The 18,727-nt window shown below is 56.6% G+C and overlaps 1 protein-coding gene across 2 annotated transcripts in view; it reads right to left on the bottom strand.

The window, feature by feature from the left end:
* Window positions 1-1,867: 1,867 nt before the first annotated feature.
* The window catches only part of LMO1 (LIM domain only 1), a 40,549-nt gene continuing 23,689 nt past the window's right edge, over window positions 1,868-18,727 (bottom strand). For both annotated transcript variants that reach the window (XM_021685741.2, XM_021685742.1), the window contains exons 2-4: window positions 6,639-6,852; window positions 3,713-3,838; window positions 1,868-2,260 (exon numbers count right to left, since the gene is read on the bottom strand). In XM_021685741.2, the coding sequence (XP_021541416.1) occupies window positions 2,155-2,260; window positions 3,713-3,838; window positions 6,639-6,852 (446 nt within the window). In that variant the 3' untranslated portion in view covers window positions 1,868-2,154. The remainder of the gene's footprint in view (window positions 2,261-3,712; window positions 3,839-6,638; window positions 6,853-18,727) is intronic.

Raw genomic sequence — 18,727 nt, 5'->3', positions numbered from 1 at the left:
TTACTGCAAAACGACATGTTATTTCATGGCTGCAATATGGGAACTCTGTTGGAAACAATTGTAATTGCCCAGAAACTGCATTCGAGTGTCTCCGTTATCTCTCGATAACCATGTAATTAACTTGTGTTACAACTTCATCTGCAGTAAACTCTGAAGTTAGGAGTTGAGGGCCTAGGGGTGGGCAGAGCCCTCCTTGGCCTGAGGGTCCAGGGAGGGTCTGGCACCGCGTGGGGGCGGGGGGGGGGGGGGTCCTGCTACCATTCAGGGAAATGATTCACTTTTCCAAGCTGAGCGAGAAAATTCCTCACGACAGACTCCAGCCTGCAAATTCATGCAACTCCGACTCGGTCCCCATCTCACACGGCCACACACAGCTCCCCAGTTCCACAGTCACATCAGACACATCACACACAAAACCCCCACTGCGGCCAGGCCGCCTGGCTCTTTGCCCCTCTTCTCTGTCACACAGGTGGGCGTGGCTCTGTCACAGAAGGGGGATGCCCCACGGATGAGAACCCTTACCCCAAGATCCTTGACCCTAGCGATCTCTGCCCACGGATTGGACCACTGGCCACAAAACCACAATGTGGGGAGGTAGCCATGCTCCCACATCACTCCCAGTGGAGGAGCAGGCCTGGGGCAGGGTGACCTGCGGTTCCCCATCCAGGAGCAGGCAGAGCTAGAAGCAGTGGGCGGGCTCCATCCGCCCTGGGCTCTGGGGCCGAGGCCAGGCTGAGAACAGTCCCCGGAGGAGGAGAAGCAAGTGGCCTGACAGTGGGGGGAGCCTGTCCATACAGCCTTCCCCGTCCGGCCTTTGGATCCAACGAGTCCCTATTTTCATACCACTCAGTGTTGCCCTCGCGGGTGCAGGCTCTGTGCTTGGTGCTGCGGCTGCAGCGGAGAGCAAGACAGCCGTCCTGCGGCCCCCGGGGAGCCCGGTGCGCGGACCACGCCCAGGGCGGCAGAGGGCTGCTGGTCCCGCCTACTTCTGCCTACCCGCCCGTCTGCTCGCGTGTCCGGGTCTCCTGCACGCCGGCGCGCAGATCTGTCTGCCTGCGTGTGTCCACTGGACGGGCTGTCTGACTCTCCACAGTTGTCCAAGTGCTGCCGCTCCGCGGAAGGCAACCGGCCCGTCCCAGGTCTCCCTGCGGGCTTCGTCCTCACTGTGCTGGGGTCCACTCGTTTTCCTGGCTTCCTCCCTCCTCCTCAAGGGCAAGGACTGTGTCCGATCCGTGATTCATCCGCACGTCTGGTGCTTGCAGCATGGGGCTGAGACAGAGTGGATTAAGGTTTGCTGAACGAATGAATGAAAGCCTCTAGCCTGCGTGGGCTGAATACAGGCCAACGGGATTGTTCTCGCTCACCCAGAAGAGCAGAAGGGTGGGCCCCAGAGCAGGCCCAAGCTGCAGGGAGGAGACAGCAAAAGCTGTCCATCACCCTGAAAGGGAAGAGGGTTTTGAGAATGGTATTCCCATGGTAGAAGGCTCAGGATTCGGGGTCTTACTGTGGGGGGAGATCAAGGCTGAGTTCCTGGCTGGTGGCCCCAGTGGAGGGAGGTCAAACAGGAACCCAGGGAAGGGAGGGTTTCATCTTGCCTCTCTTTATCTTGGGGGCCAGGGGAGGGGAGGACACCCCCAGTCCCGCCTCTGGCTATGGGATGCGTGGGCTTGTCCTCTTCCCTCCAGCTTCTACCCCCTAAAGCCCACCTGGAGCTCCCCTGCCCTGCTCAGCAATAGCACACACTGGAGTCCCATGCCCTGCTCCATGTCCAGCTTTGGAGGGGCCCAAGGGAGGGCCCTGCTTCACTCCCAAGCAGAGGGGAGGGACCCCAGGTCTGTGTCAGTCAGGTGATCAACGCACAGTAACCTCCCCGGAAACATTCATAAGTTTAATCCACGCCAGTAATAAAATTGCATTACATTTCTCATAAAATAAATGTTCCCATTTATATACAGAAGACAGACTGTACAGGCCCAGCCTGGCCCCAGGAGGGGTCACACACAGACGGGCGGCAGAGGAAGGGCCGTCTCTCCCATCGAGGACGGAGGAGTTCTAATCGGCAGGAGAGTGGCTGGCCGGCCAGGCGGGTGGGCAGACGGGCAGACAGGCAGACAGGCAGACGGACAGATGGGCCTGGAGGCCAGGCGCCAGGCATTACTGAACCTGGGATTCAAAGGTGCCATTGAGCTGTCCCTCCTCATAGTCCATCTGACACAAGATCATGTTGTTCTTCAGGAAGAATTTGTCTCCCACACAAAATCTGGAAAATCCAAACAGGAGAGAGAGGCCATGTAGGGGTCCCAGTGGATGGTGGGGGCTGCAGATAGGCCCCATCCCAGCCCAGGAGGTGGACATCTGAGAACTGAGGTCCTGGAGAGTTTGTTCCTTCAACTTTCCAGAAGGGATCCCCAAAGGTCTCATAGCAAACCTGGTCAATCACCCTGGGTCAGCCCAGTCCTCAGCCAGGCCCTGTAGTCTGGGGTGTAGGGCAGACAGACAAGTCTGGCCCACAGTCGGGTCTTCCCTGGAGGGGTGGGGGTTGGTAGGAAGGTGTAGGAATAACCTACCCCAGTCCCAGAGAGGGAGAAAGAGAGAGAAGGACAAAGAAAGAGAAAAAGACCGAGAGAGGTAGAAATGGGGAAGGAGAAAGTGGTAAAATGGTTGATTTTTCTATCCTGTTCCTTTCTCCAACTTAAGGGGATGACTCCATGAAACTCTTCCTTTGAACAGAATCTGTAGGTTTCCTGGAGCATCCTTCCAGGAGGAGGTGACCCTGTCCCATCATCTTCCCTCCCACCCAGAAAAGGCCTTGCTTTGCTACCCTCACCCCCCACCCCCAGTCCTTCTAAAGTATTGGAGGATTCAGCCCTTTCCCCAAAGATGTCCCCAGGGTGGCTAGGGCTTCAGCCAGACCCCAGGGTCATGGGCCCAGTCCCAGCAGATCCCCATCCAACCACCAGGTGGCACTGCAACTTCACCGAGCCCTCTTAGTGGCGGGTCTGTCCAAGCCCCCAGCGATCCCCCTCCGTGTTCCCTACAGGTCCCTCGGGACCTCATCCTCTGGGAACACTTGCATGAGCTCCTTCCTGACATGGGGGCTCCTGAGAAAAGGGCTTGTCTTCCAGTGCTAGGTCCCCAGACAGGGCTGAGGGGTTCTGGCTCCTTCAGTCCCTGGGGCTTCCCGCGGGGCTGGGACACTGTGTAGGGATCAGAAAGTGTCTGGGCTGGAACCAGAATCACAGGGGTGAGTAGCTGCTACCATCAGGCACACGAACACCTTCTCACTAAAATGTACATGCATGCACACACAAATGGCAGACACCCAAGGGCACAGGGCGTGCACACAGACCCCTTGTACATGAGCATTTAAGCGTGTTCGCATTCATACTCATCCGTCATGCACACACATGCACACAGCGCACCCATACCTGCCTTGTCTGTGCACGTTTAAAAATCCACACACGTGCACGACACAATGTACATACACAGTAAGCTCATGTGCGCGTGAGCCATCACACTGCTCAGACCTGGGCCCTACAGACACGCACACAACAGTGCTGGAGGGCACACATCTGGCCACACGGAACACACACACGCACATGCATGCTCAAGACAACGTGCCCTACGAGCCCGTGGACATTTGCACGGACACCCCCACAGCGCGCTGCCCCAGCACGTGTCAGCTGGGGTCTGCTACAGGCGCAGCACTCACCTCTGGTTGCAGAGCTGGCAAGCGAAGCAGTCGAGATGATAGACGTTGTCCCGGGCTCGCATCACCATCTCGAAGGCTGGGATCAGCTTCCTGCAGGCAGCGCAGTTGCCTGTGGTGCCAAAAAGCCTGCCAAGGGAAGGGCGCAGGGGGCTCAGGGGCCTGCCAGCGTCTGGGGGGCAGAGCAGCTGCCTCTACCCAGGGCCCCGCGGGTCCCTACTCCTGTGGGCTTAGCAGGTGGGCCTAGGCAAGGGAGCAGGAGCACAGAGGGCAGCTTCTAGATTCCGCGAAGAGATTGGGCTTCAGAGAAATCGGCCCAGCCACCCAGGGAGGGGAGCATAGGGGCTCGGGGGCTGGATGACACTGCCCATCCCTGGCCTGGGCTGTCAAGGCCCCCCTCACAGGCTCCCACTGGGGTCAGGCTACTGGGACCCAGGGCCACTGGAAGAACACGGGGCTGGGCCATGAGCGAGGACTCCAGAGTCATGAACTCGGGGGCAGTCCGCCTGCCCTCAGGCCGCTCATGGGTCTCTCTGAGCCTCATTTATTTTTTAAAACGGAGACTGAAGCGCATCCTTTGCAGGCTTGTTGTGGAAACCTCAGTTAACTCTCAGTCACGGACCACTTAGTGAACGCCTCGACCGAGTGGGTTTGCCTCATGCCAGGCATTGTTCTGAGGGCTGTACTAAGATCAACTCATTTAATCCTGACAACAACCCTATGGGGTGGTCTTTTTTCTGCAACCAACTCATGGGTGACTTGCCTGGATTCCTTTTTCCTTTTCTTGGATCTCAGTGTATCCTTTTTCAAAAGGGGGTGCTGGACTAGGTGATCCTGTTCAAATGCTTCTAAAATAGGACTGATGCCCAAAGAAAGTTCCAAGGCCATCTGGCACAAGGCCTCTTTCATGCAGCCATTCCCTCCTAGCTGCTGGTTGCCGAGCTCCAGGGATGGGGCACTCACTTTCTCCCCAAGCAGGCCAGTCTCGGGCCAGGGTTCCAATGGTCGGAGCCGGCCAGGCTCCTCCTTGCCTCTTTTCTGCACACCAGCTGAGCAAGCCCCAAGTGAGGCAAGGGGGGCTGAGAGGCGGGCGAGAGACCCTCTAATCCCTGATTTGTCCAGCTCAAATTCAGGCATCTGCAGATGAGCTTGGCTCCATTATTCATCAGCCTGAGCTGCCTGGTGGCTCAGATTAAGGCAGACAAAGACTGGGCCACAACATCTGCCTGCCAAGGGGGGCCTCACTGCCCCCAGCCCAACGCCCCCATGGCTGTAGACGGGGCAGGCGTCGGACAGCCCCCTCTGGGACGGAGCAGCCCAAGGAAGTCCCACCCCCAGCCCAGCCCACTGACCTACCTGGCCCCAAAGTCATTCCTTGGCCTCTGCCAGAGCCCAGAAAAAATACCTTCAAGCTTCAGTAGCTGGCAGGGCTCAGAATGCTTGCAGGTGCTTTGACTCTACTGACGAGCCCATCCTGCGCTGCCCAACCCCCCCCCCCCCCCGCCCCAGTCCAGGTCCTGGGGACTCACTGGTCAGTGTGCCAATTCTCCTCAACCCAGGAGGTTCAGCCCCCAGGGGATGTCTGAGACCTTCCCACTTGGAGGCCCCTTCCAGGTCATCGAGGGGCGAGTCCCCAGAAATATTCTTCCTTAGCCCCTCCTCCTCGCCTCAGCCCTTTCCTCCAGCCCAGCGAGGAGCACTGAGTCACAGATCCTGGATTACTGCGACACTTTAAAAGCTTCCGGCTGGGGCGCCTGGGTGGCTCAGTTGGTTAAGCGACTGCCTTCGGCTCAGGTCATGATCCTGGAGTCCCGGGATCGAGTCCCGGGATCGAGTCCCGCATCGGGCTCCCTGCTCGGCAGGGAGTCTGCTTCTCCCTCTGACCCTCCTCCCTCTCATGCTCTCTGTCTCTCATTCTCTCTGTCTCAAATAAATAAATAAAATCTTTAAAAAAAAAAAAAAAAAAGCTTCCGGCTGAAGGCAGAAGTTGAAAGAGAAGGTGCAGGCTGGTAAGCCTTAGGCTCTTCCCGAAAGCAGGGGAGCCTCTGCTGATAACCCTGCCCCCTACCACAGCCCAGACCTGAACAGAGGGAGGGCCCCACAAAGCCCTTGCCCGACCTATTAATTAGTACGATGGGCCTTCCTTCCTCGCAAGATGTGGCCACCACCACCCCGCCAAATGTAGATGCTGCGTCTCAGCCAAGGCCCCCACTCTGTGGCCTCCTCCCAGCCTTGCTGATGTCACAAATGGCCTAAGGGAGGGTTAACTGGGGGAGACAGCCCCAGGGAATAGGATCCAGGTTGTGGGGCGGGTGGGTTAGAGCTCCAAGGAATGTGAGCTGGGGAAGCTTTAGTCTTCATACTATTCACAGAGGGACAAACTGGGGCTTGGAGAAGGTCAGAAGCCAGAGGGTCCGGAGCTAGTTCAAACCCAGGTCTTTGAAGTGGGAAGCTCCGACATCAGTGGTCCTTCTCCCAGGGTCTGGCTACCTGCCAGACGCCCAGGCACCCAGATGTCTAATGCCAGGGCCCCCTGGGCATGGGGAAGAGGAGGCAAGGAGACTTCACCAGGCAGGAGGGGCCCGGGGAAGTCAGGGCTTCCCCACCTGCTCCTGGAAGGCCTCTGAGGTGTCCCCTCCCAGATTCCAGGGACAGGGTGGGTCAGAAGCACCTGGCAAAGACGGGCAGAGCCAGGCTGGTGCCCTTGGGAAACTTATCTCAGGTGCCCCACGGTCGCAAAGGCTGGCTCAGGCCCTGTGCTGGGCGCTGAGCCAAGCAGCTGATGGTGTGGCTCTGTCTTCGGGGCTCTGTGGACGTCTGGGGGAGCAGAGCCGGGCCAGGATGGTCGGAGATGAGCACTCAGGGCCTGGGTCTAGAGGCAGGGGCGGAGCCGTGCCAGGCCCGGGGCGGGGGCCAGCGGGAGGCTCACCTCAGGTAGTCGCGTCGGCACAGGATGAGGTTGGCCTTGGTGTAGAGGGTGGAGCCCACCTCCCCCAGGCGGCAGTCACAGCAGGCACACTTGAGGCAGTCCTCATGCCAGTACTTGTCCAGCGCCTTCAGCAGGTAGCGGTCCTTGATCTTGCGGTTGCAGCCCGCACAGCCCTTCTGCTTGCCTTTGGGCTGGACGGAGAGCATCGGAACGCCTGTGGATGGACGGACGACAGACAGATGGACACGGGATGGACTCTGTGGCTCTGAGCCTCAGGGCCCATCCCTCGAGGAATGGGGGCCCCCTGCTTCTCCCTGTTGCCCCCTCCAGGGCGGGGGTTCCCAGAGTGCTCACTTGCTCCCCAGCAAGCTCCCTGCCTGGCCCCAGGTCCTGTCCTTTGAGCTGCATGGCACAGGCTGTTCCCCTGGCCTGCGAAGGTCCTTCCAGAAGCCGTAGGCAGACTGCAGAGCCCCACGTCTCACATCTGCTTGGCTGCACAGCACCCATGTAGCCCCAAGGCCCACAGTCCCCCCGAGCTGTTTCTCCCCACCCGGCCACTGCCTTCTGTGGGGCCTGCTCGACAGGAGGCCTGCAACTCTCCACAGGCAGCCGCCATCTGACTGGCTCTCCCAGTGGCCCCAAGAACTGAATCTCACAACGGGCGGGGTCCACTAGAACTCCCAGATCTTTTTGCTACCTCAAGACTTCCTGACATAGTTTGTGCCTTGGGCCATTTTACCCTCAAAAGTCAGGCTACAGCCTCTTGGTTTACTCATGTAAAACTGTGGCGGGATCAGAAAGCAAGTGGGGCGCCCCCTGACACTCCCAGTGGGGAGCGGGAGCTCTGGGTCTCCTGGAGGGAGTATGCAGGGAGGCAGCTGGGCCTGGCCTCCTCGGGACTCTCCCCCAGGAATGCTTCTAGCTAGATTCAAACTTCCTACCTGCCCTGGCCTGGGGATGGGGAGGTTCTGAGTCTCTGAATCCTTGCTCCTCCCACCAGGACCCGGGTCTCTGAGCCATGGGCCCCCTCCCAGGGCCCATGCATGCTTCTCAACGTATAAGAAAAAATACAAAGGGTAACAATTTCAGCATGGAGTTTACTGGAAGGAGAAGCTGACCTCCCAGCAGGCAAGTGTGTGCACTCATGCACACCCCACGCACATAGGCATAGTGTGCAGTCACGTGCAGGCATGTGCACAGAGGCTCAGGCTCCTAGTCCCTGGCCTTGGGGCCACAAGGAGTGATCTCAGGGAGCAACAGTTGAGGAGGAGGTGGGGACAGAGGTCATCCTGAGTCTGGACATCCAATGTGGAGCCCTGAGGCTTGAATGTGGTAAAGACTGCTTGGAGGGAAATGCAGGGAGTCTCGGAGTCCAGACCCAGGATGAGGGCAGGGGGGGTACCTGTAGGAGTTGCCTGAGAACCCCTCGTGAAGACAATGGGGGTGGGGGTGTGCGCCTTCCCTGACCAAGGCTCGGGAGCACGGAGGAGTCCTCTCTGGAGGGAACAGCCCACCCCTTCCTGCCTCTCTGGCTCTCCACCAAGCCCGTGAAGTCTGCCCTCCTCCTGGCCCCCCCCTCTCCAAGGGACCCCAGCACTCTCGAGGGCTCTGGGTTCAGCTCCCACTCCCTGGTATCCCTCCTATCCCTGCCTCTGCTCACTGCCCTCCGCCCAGAGTTTGAGCTGCTTCCTTCCCCTTCCCTCTTGCTGGTGTCTGACCCTTCCTCAGACGTCCGAAGACAGTCAGCCTCCAAGGGGCCTCAGTCTTAGAATCCACAGATGTCAGGTCAGAAGGGCCCTGAGAGCTCTTCCGGGCAAATGCTCCAAGGCATGATGGGGAAACTGAGGCACAGAAGGTCTGAAGGCCAGGTCTAGTGCAAGCCACTCATCATCCAGCTGGTTCGGGGGGCCCTCCCCGCTGCTGTGCCTTGGGGCCTCTTCAGACCTCTCTTGGGGAGGGGGCCCTCTAGGGCCCAGGAGCAGGACAGGTGACGGCCGAGGGGAGGCAGCACTGGCCAGCAGCGGACTCTCTCCTGCCTCCTTGCTCCAGACCCCGCAGGGCCTGTTAGCTGGGACGCTTGCTGCCTAATTTCCTTAATGCAGCCCTAAAAGTTAATTGGTCTGAGAGAGTGAGGGGGCTAAGGATGACTATGTCCTCAGGCCTGCCTGTGTCCCCTCTGGCAGGGCCCAGTCTGGTCACAGAGCTAAGGCGGCCGTGGAAGCCAGCTGGGGAGCAGGCATCCCTGAGAGCTAAGGGGGCTCTGAAGGGCTCCTTCCGAGGCCAGGCCTACGGGGAGGAACCGGCTATGAGCAAACAGGGGAGGGGTCGGGAGAACTGGATGTGAGGAGGTCTGTGGGTCCCGGGGGGGGACCACTGTCCCTGGGTCCCGTGAAGGGAGCACCCAGCCCGCACAGCGAGAAGTACACACGCACCAACTTGGAAAACCTCAGGCCTGGCCTCTACGAGAGCCCCGCCAAGGCTGGTTCTCCCCTTGGTACCTGGACGGGCAGCAGGCCCGGCCCCCCTCGCCTGCCCAGGGCTCTACCCTTGTGCTATCACTAGCAGGAGGTGTGTGAGTAACTAGAACGTCCACAAGCAGGGGATACACTGGATCCACTAAGTTATACACCAAAACGAGGAGGGACCCCAGCACCAGAAGTGTCTGTCCTGCTCCGTCTTCCATCTGGCACGGCTCCTGGCCAGGCTGGCCTTCTGAGCTCAGGCCCCAGCACGCCCGGCGGCAGAGCCTGCAGAGTTGTGGTCTGTAGCCCTAGCTGGCCCGGCCTGGAACCTACAGGACCCAGGGAGGCCATGAGGAGCGAAGCCACAAGCTAGCCCAGGTCCCCTGCGCCCTGCCTGTGCCTGGGCTGGCTCTGGCACACCGCCGGGCTCCGGAAGGCCTGGGAACTCTGCTTCCTGGGCCCTGGAGAACTCTTAAGAAGCCACAAGGCTTCCTGCCAAACAGTGTCTGATGTCCACCGAGGCACAGACCTCCAGCGCTAGCCTGGCTAAGGAGCTCCCGGAGCATACGGGGCCCGTGGGCTCTCTCTGCCTGGAAAGGCTGAGGTCCTGGGAGAAGTCTGACTCACCCCTTCCTCTTTACTGGGCACCCACACTGTGTTTGCTCTCTCACTGGGCTGGTTCAGGAGACCTGAAAACACTCCTGGAAAGGCAAGGAGGTTTAAAGGGGGCATCTCTGGTCTCCTGCTCCCCAAATGGGAGTGAGATGTTCCCCAGAGGGTCAGGGCTCGCCCTCCCCGCCCTGCCTCCCCAGCCCCCACCCAGCCTGCCAGTCAGCCCTCCAGACACCTCTTCCCTCCCTCCCTCCCCTGCCTGGCTCTGGGAGCTGAGCCTTGGGCCATGCACTTTCCATTAAGGAGATAGCATCCCTTTGCTGAAGTCCATTTGGGATCCATTTTAGTGTTATCTAAAAATCAAATCTACATGGTAATCCTTTTAATGTACTCCTGACTTTAGGAAAAAAACAGCTTTGCGCTCCTTCAGGAAAGGTTTTAAAGCATTACCCAGTAATTACTATTCACCCATGAAAACACTGATATTTTACAATGGATGATGTTTGAGCCTGCCCGCACGCGCAAGCACACGCTCAGGGACACACAGGACCCGGCAAAATAACCGGTTCACATAGCCCGTGTGTTCGCCCTCCGTCTCAGGGTGTGGGGAGGGGGGATGCCATTTGAGGGAGATAGGCCAAACCCCTAGCCCGCCCCTATGCCAGGCAGGCTGATAGGAGCAGGAAGCAGCCTCCCAGTCTGACTCATCTGGCTGCCAGACACTCAAACCCTCAGCTCTTTAATCTGGGGAAGAGCCAGACAGTCCCAGCGACCAGGAGGGACTGCCAGAGGTCATTTGGCTCTTCCTGCACCCACCCTCCAGCCAGGAGAGAAGCCCTCCTCTTCACTTGGACCCCCTAAGGGGTCTGCCCGGCCAGACTCACGTCCTCAGCAATCTCTGCCCAGCTACCCCAGGCCACGCTGCCCCCCATATCGGGCATGTCAAGCCCCCCTGATGCCTCCCTCCAGCGTGGACAGCAGGCTGAGCCCGGCTGGGGAGCACTCCTGCCTCGAACAAGCTCCTCCAAAGCCAGTCCTCCACCCGAGAATGCCCACCCCACCCACCCCCGGTCACTCCCAGCTATGTCCTGCGCCACTGCGGCCCCCACTGGCTGCTCCAGCTGGCATCCCGAGGTCCGGGGCCCCCTCCCACGTGCCATTTTGTCCTGCTTGGCACCTTGGGATCTGGTCCCCGCAGAATCCTGGAATAATATCCCTCTCCATCCTGCAAATGGACCTGGTCTGCTTCTATCCCGGCACCTGACCTCCACCACGGCCCCAAGAAGAAATCCCTTGTCCTACCCATCCCACTCTCCACCCAAACTCAGAATCAGCAGTGGGGGTCAGGCGCAGGGCCCGGAGCTTGAACTCCCAGAGCCTGCTTTCCAGCCTGAGCGCTGTCCCAAGGAGCTGGAGGGCCTGGCGCAAATCCCTCATCTTTCTGACTTGCTTCTGTGAAATGGGAGCCAAAAAGGTCTCTTTTCACACAGATGGTGGTGAGGACAGAACAAGGTCATGCTTATGAAGCCACAGCCAAGTCTGGCTTCCAGGAGGGACTGACACGGGGACTGGGGACTATTATTAATATGCATCCCAGGATGCCCTCCCCCTGTTCTGACCCTTGTTTCCTTTTTCCTGTAACTTTTTATCTTGACACAATTTCAAACCTTCAGAGAAGTTGCAAAATAGAAAGAATTCCTGTACACCTTTTGCCTAGATTCACTAAATAGGAACACTTTACCATATTTGCTTTATCCTTCTCTATACATCTACCTATAATTTTGTTCCTGAGTCATTTGTGAGTTGGGTTCAGACAGGAAGGCTTACACTCCTAAATACTTTGATGTGTATTTCCTAAAAACAAGGACATTCTCTCACTTAGCCACAGTACAATTAACACCACCAGGAAATTATCATTGATCTAACACTATTACCTGCAGACTTCATTCAGATCTGACCAATTCCCCCAATAAAACCCTAATGGCAAAATAACATTCTGGATCACGCACTGCATTCACTTGTCAAGTTTAGTCTACTTAAATCTGGAAGAATTCCTAAGCCTCTCTTTGTGTTTCAAGACACCAGCATTTTTGAAGGATACAGGCCAGTTATGGAGTATCCTTCAATTTGGGTTTGTGACACATTTGATGGTGTGACTTTAATTCCTCTGTGCTTCAGTTTTCTTTATTGTAAAATGAGTATGAAAACAGTCCACATCTCATAGAGTTGCCATGAGGAATAAGGGAGTAAATCTATGTGACGTGCTCAGGACTGACTGGACCCGGCAGTCAACAGTTAGCTCTGATTAGTGTCACCCCATCTGGCACAGGGGAAGGGATGACCTTAGTCACAGCTCCATCTCAGGTCCCTCAAATAGTGACGATCACGAACTTTGAGGCAAATACACGGATTTGAGTGTGCCACCCTGGTTAAAGTCACACAGGCACCAGCTAGAGTCCAGCGTGACCCAAAGGGCAGTCCCATGGTCACGGCGGACGTACGTAGAAGGAAGCAGCCCCGCCTGGATGACAGGCAAGCAGGTGGGAAGAGATCGCTGTGGCAGCTCAGGGCAGGCTCCTTGGGGGCTGCGGGCAGGTGTCACCTTGGCATTTCTCGTCATCTCTGTAAGTGTCCCAGTAGTGCTTCTCCACACCACAGCACGGCCACCCAGGGCAGAAGCTGGCCTCCCCCAGGCCTAAGGGCAACCTGCCGGGAGATAAGGCTGACTGAGCTAGCAGGGCTCAGCTTCTTAGTGCTTGGCTTACAGCAGCCTTGTGAGATAGACACTGTTATTATTATTATTCCCAGTTTACCAACAGGACCCAAGGAAGGTTCCAGCCTGTCAGGGGTCACAGCATTAGTACGGGACAGAGCTGGGATTTGAATTCTGGCCGGCTGTCTCCAGGGCCCAAGCACTGGCTTGATCAGCTGTGCGGTCAGGCTGTGTGCCGGGAACCTCCTGTGCTCGCGGACCCAGGAGGCAGGCGTTAAAACAGAGAGCAACACGGATGCAGGACTCGCACAGCAGCGCACGGATACTTGTGTGGGGACACGTAATCACATGCATGTAGGCTGGGTCCACGAGAGGGGGGACCGTGTGGTTTATTCCACAACCCAGCACAGTGCTCAGACACATCCACGCGTCCGAGCGCACGCGTGATGGGCGTGCTCATTACACACATCTATGCACAAGCAGTCACATGCACCTTTACTGCCTTTCAAAAAAACCAACATTTCCAGAAAGTAGATCGTAGCTCAAATCGAGCTCTGATTTGAGCAAAATCCACGAGTAAGAGGCCTGGTGCCCCTGTTCTCAACACCACCTTCCCAAGGAAATGGAAGGGCGAGAGCCCCTGGGTTTTACCCGAGATGAGCCCTGGGAGCGCTGGTTCTTTTCCAGAAAGGCCGCCCCACATATCGCATCCCCTCTCCAGCCGCTGGGGGCGGGGTGGGGTCTGCGGGCTTGGGGAATCCGGGTTGCGGCCAACGTGCAAGGTGTTTGTGCCCACATGGGCCCGCGCCTGGGCCTAGAACGGCAGAGTAGGGTCCCAAACAGAACCAGCCAGCGGTCCCTCCATGGCATCAATCCTGTTTAATAAGGAAATTTGAAAGTGTAATCTAATTCTGCAGAATCTCTTTAAATCTCGTTTTCTCAGAAGTAACTTCATTTCGCACGGACATATCCAGCCTTGTGAGAAGGCCTCCATTTCACACCAGTTTTATCTCCACAATTTCTCGTCTCACTGCACTCCTATCCCAGGGCCTTGCCATGCGGCAGGCGAGGCCTGAACTAATAGCATTTCCTACTCATTTGGAATCAAAAGCCAACGAGAACAACTGTTGAAACGCGAGGCTACAGCCACCTAGAGCACGTTCATTACCACCCCTCCGCGCACCCCTTCGCAGGTGGTGTGCTCATTGCGTGAGATGAGGGAGAAGAGTCGGGCTCCCGTGGCCTCCAACTCCCCACTGGGCCAGGGGAGGGATGCTGGGGGTGGCGGCCAGCTCACTGGAGGACTGGCCCCTTTGGCTCTGGCACTGTCCCTTCAAGGGGGTCTGGGAGAAGAGGCAGGTGGTGTAGACCCAAAGACTGTGGGCCCTGCAGACAGATGGCCTCGGCTTGAACTTTGGCTCCATCACTTTCCAGGTCTGCCTCAATTTCCCTACCTGCTAAATGAGGACAGCCCACTTTAAAGAATTACTCTGAGGATTAAATGAATGGACATGAAGTACAATGTATGGACATGAAGTACACTGTTTGATATAGTGGCTTAAAAAAATCAGCTAAGGGACGCCTGAGTGGCTCAGTCAGTTAAGCATCTGCCTTCGGCTCAGGTCATGATCCCAGGCTCCTGGGATCGAGTCCCGCTTCAGGCTCCTTGCTCAGCGGGGAGCCTGTTTAACCCTCTGCCTGGCGCTCCCCCTGCTTGTGAGCGTTCTCTCTCATCCTCTCTCATTCTCTCTTTCTGACAAATAAATAAATCTTTTTAAAAAAATCAGCTAAGGAAAATGATCTATGTCTTATGATCCAACAATTCTCTTCCTAGGTTTACCCCCACCAGCAATGACAGCTTATGCCCACCAGAGGGGATATACAAGGATGTCCAGAGCAGTTTTCTTCATAACAGCCCCAAATGCAAACACCACAAATGCCCATCAACAGTAAAATGGATAATACACTATCGTGCACCCACACAATGGAATAACACACAGCCACGAAAAAGACGGAATCACGGATACACCTACAACATGGATGAATCAGATGGAATAATGTTGAAAGAAGCCAGACACAAAGGTATATACTGTATAATTCTATTTATATGTATTACACAAACAGGCAAAACCGATCTGCGCTGAGAAATGTCAGAATAATGGTGTGTATTATCACCTGGCAGGAGGTGTGAGGAAGCCCGGTGAAGAACTGGAAATGTCCCAGTCTTGATCTGGGTGGTGTTTAAAGGGGTGCACGTAAACGCAGAAGCTCATTGGACTGAACATTTGAGACGTGTGCATTTTACTGCATACACGTTACACCTCCAAGAAAAAAATAAAGAACTGAGATGGGTACCCCTTGGCCAGGACTTTGGACGCCTCTTCATAAAACCCAGTTTACTCAGCACTCACGACACCCGTGATCTCAGGGAATCCTCAGATTCACTCTGGCGTCCTAATGATGACCCCCATTCAACAGACGAGGAAGCAGAGGCCTAGGGAGGTTCAAGCCCTTATCCAAGGTCACACAACTAGGAGGCCGCAGGGCAGGGACTGAATCCCCCCTGGCGGACTCCGGAGATCAGGTTCTCATCCAGCCGACGCCCCATGGCTTCTCTGCACAGACAGGCTGAGGAAGGCTCACTGGGGCGGCATCTGGGTCCCCCTGTGTGGCCTTGATGCCAGAATGATCTGGGGTGAGGGCCGGGGGCATGCCTAGAGCAGGGCCTGGGATAAGAACAGGAGAAATGATGGCCCAGGCAGGGCACAGTCCACATGGTCTGGTGGGTCACAGGCCACTTCTGCTCAGCTGGCGGTCCCACAGAAGCTACGGCTGCTGTGGGACCTCGGAAGGGCTTCGAGGTGGGGCCAGAAAGGGGATGGGGACCAGAAGGGCCGAGTAGAGGCAGACCTAAGATGTTTGCATCGCAGCCGGGAGAGGGACAAAGAAGCCTTGAGACGGCACATGTCCTCAGGGGGGTGGGCCGAGCTGTGAGGGGAGGGCTGGGGGCTCCAGACCCAGACCCCAATTGCTGGGGGGGGCCCTCAATCAACAGCCAGGGGCTGGTGTGTGAATGAGGGAAGAGGGGAGGGAGGGGGACCTAGAGTGGGGCCCAGCTCAGGGTAAGCAGCTGAAAGGAGGTCCAGCAATAATTGCCTTCTCTAAAGTGTTAGGTCCCTTCCAGTTTCCACAGTCCGCCACAGCAGGGCAGGCGGAAGCACCATCCAATGCTGTCCCCATACACCTGCAGCCTCTATGGTCACGTCCAACTGCATGACAATAGCCTTTATTGCCCACTCTGTGCCCAGTGCTTTACACTCACTAACTCTCATCTTCCTGATGACCCGGAGGTCAGAGAAATCACACAACCTGCCCGAGGGCAAGCCTGGGAGTGGCCAAGTGGGGGCTTGGGACCCAGGCGTCTGGCCCCACCCCCTTCCTGCTCTATCTCCCTGCCAGAGGCAGAATGGCATCATCTTTTTCCTAAGCAGTGGGGAAAGTGAACTGCTTGGACCCAATCTGGTCCTTGCAAAAGAGGAAAGTTCTAAAGACCCCTTGTGGGGTACATCAGGGCACGACAGGCCTCTGGGCCCCAGTGCCCCCCAGAGGAGCCATTTCCTATGAAGGTGTATTTTTGCAGCACGTTTTGGGGGCTCAAACCTCCTTCGGAATGATGTGTCCTAAAGCCTGACCCTGCAGTGACCCTCGAGTGTCTGGAGTTGAAGGGGCTGAGGAGTTTCCTTGCACATCTCATCGGCCCTCGCTGTTGAGGGAAGCCAAACCCAGCACAGCCTGGTGTCTGGTGGTGGCTTTAGGGGACCCAGTCTAGACCTTGCAGGGGCCTGGATGATGCACTCGAGCAGGTGCAAATGGAACCTGCTCTCCAGAGACACGCCGTTTCTGCCATTCCTAGGTGAGGGGGACTTAGAAACGTTAGAAGCTGCAGGTGTTCTTTGGAGTCCGTCAGGGGAATGATGCTTCAGCTAACTGCATAGTTACCTGCAGGATGAGTGCAGGCATTCTCTTCCAGTTCTCTGGTTGTTTCTGTAAGTCCCAGACACACCTCAAAAGCAATAGGTCCAAAACGGGACTCTACCTCTCCTCCCTGAAACCCGGCTCTTGTCCCCGTACCCCAGGCTTCCCCTCATCACACTAACACTGTCACCCACCCAGATGTTCAGGCCAGAGACTCAGGGTCACCCTCAGATCTTCCATCATCCTCACTCCCTCTCGCCTGCTGATTGCCACTCCCCAGCCTGCCTCTCACGTCCATTTCCAGAGCCACCACCATCTTTCACCACACTATCGGCATAGCTCCCTACCAGCCTCTCATGTCTACTAGCTACAATCCATTCTTCGCATAGCAGCTACAGAAATGTTTCAAAACAAAGTAGGTCAGGTCACTGCTCAGCTTGAAACCCTTCCATAATTTCCAGTGGGCTGAGAATAACATCCACCCTCTTCAACAAGCCTATGATATCCTCATGCGGTCTGGCCCCTGCCTCCACCTCCCATACTGTGTGCCAGCCACATTCCAGATCTCCCTCCTGCCTCAGGGCCTTTGCACATGCTGTCCCCCCCTTCCCAGAATACCCTTCTTTGCCTCTTCATGTGGCTGGCTCCTTCTCATCCTTGGACTTCAGCTTAAATGTCACTTCCTCAAAGAGGCTTTCCTTGATCACCTTATTTCCTTACTGAAATGACTCCCTGGTCACTTCCTTCTGAGTTTTTAAACATAATTTGTAATTGTTTTACTTTTTTTGTGTGATTGTACTTACGACAAATGATCGGTCTCTCTCATGAGAATGAAAGTGCCACAAAGGCCTACTTTGGGAGTCCTGTCTTATTCATCCACTGTGTCTCCAGCACTGAGCCCTTTTTAACTATCAGTTCAGTTAATGAATAAAGAGACGGAGCAGAATCTATCCAGATATTATTGGTAAGAGTCTGCTGGCCAGAGGGGACTGATGCAGATAGGCAGGCTCCCCGGAGATGGGAGCCTTAATCGGGCGTGTTGCTGCCCCATGCCGCACCCCGCTAGGCATCTATAGCTCTGTGGCTCTGTCAAAGCAGAGCTAACTGTAGCAGTGCCTAGGTCCTGCCATCCTCAATCTGGAATAATGAGACGCCCAGCCCAGGGCTCCAACTGAGAAATGACAGCTCTTTTGCAAATATAAACCCTCTACCCCTAGATCAAGGGACAGCAATCCTCTTCTTCAACCCCTGCAGACCTGTGAGGAATGAAGTCCCCCTCTGAATGTCCCTTTGCACATAAATACTCCATCCCAATCCTCAGGGGGTGGAGGTAGAGCCCCAAAGTTCAGTCATCTGTGTAACCTCAGCAGCTCAGTCTTTCCCTTTGTGCCTGTGGCCTAGACACCCCACCTCCCCTGGCACAGACCTAGCCTCCCCTACTCCCCACCTGAGGGTCCTTTTGGCTTAGGGGTGTGACCACTCTCCCCTCCCAGCCAAGTCTGAGCCTCTGGGGGCCAATGGGAAGAAAAGGCCCCCGAAGATTACTACAGAAGAACCCCAGGCCCAAGCCTTTCTCATCTGTAGCCTCCACCAAACCCTATCCTATCCTGGGCTGCTGAAGCAAGCCCCCAGGCCCCTTGACAGGATGCTGCTTGGAGCTGCACAGCTGTGGGGAATCAGCAGGGAAGCGTCTGGAAGCTGTGTTCCCCAGACAGCAACTCAGCTGCTCCCTGGGCACCCGCAAAGCCCACGTCACCCATCTAACGAAACAGGGCTCCCAAGGGGCCTGCAATCTCTGCAGAGGAGGAGGAGGGCATGGACTCTCAGACGAGTCTCAATTTCACAGCCATCAGGGACGTGAGCACTAACGCGCTGAACCAGAAAACGAGAGTCTGGCAGGAGCTGCAGACACACCGTGAGCACCAGGGGATCAGAGATTAGGGCCCTTCAAAATCAATTTTGAATTCAAACTTTTAAATGTGTTCTCCAGACACAAGGAGGGGACCCTCCAGGCAGGCTCAGCCTAGCCAGATGCTGGGTTCTGCTTCCTTCTCGAAGCATCCAGAACTTATCTGCTAGCCACCGGCTGGCTGAGGGAAGGGAGGACAAGTGCCCCGCCCCCAGGGGTCACAAGGACAGGAGCCCCTTTGGCTCTTGCTGACTCAGCACTACCTCTGGGGTGCCTGTTGAGGCTTCCTGTTGAGACCCTGGGGGCTGCTCCACCCTCCTTTGTAGACCTGGCTGAAAGAAGCTGAAGGCAAGGCCTGTGTGGGCCAGATCCCTGTCCCCCTCCCAACCTGGTTGAGGAGGCTTGTGGGTCACCAGTG

The sequence above is a fragment of the Neomonachus schauinslandi genome, chromosome 11 (assembly GCF_002201575.2).
Source record: "Neomonachus schauinslandi chromosome 11, ASM220157v2, whole genome shotgun sequence".
Lineage (NCBI taxonomy): Eukaryota > Metazoa > Chordata > Mammalia > Carnivora > Phocidae > Neomonachus > Neomonachus schauinslandi.
The sequence above is the reverse complement of the archived record's forward strand: the minus strand, read 5'-3'. Positions and strand labels throughout refer to the sequence as shown.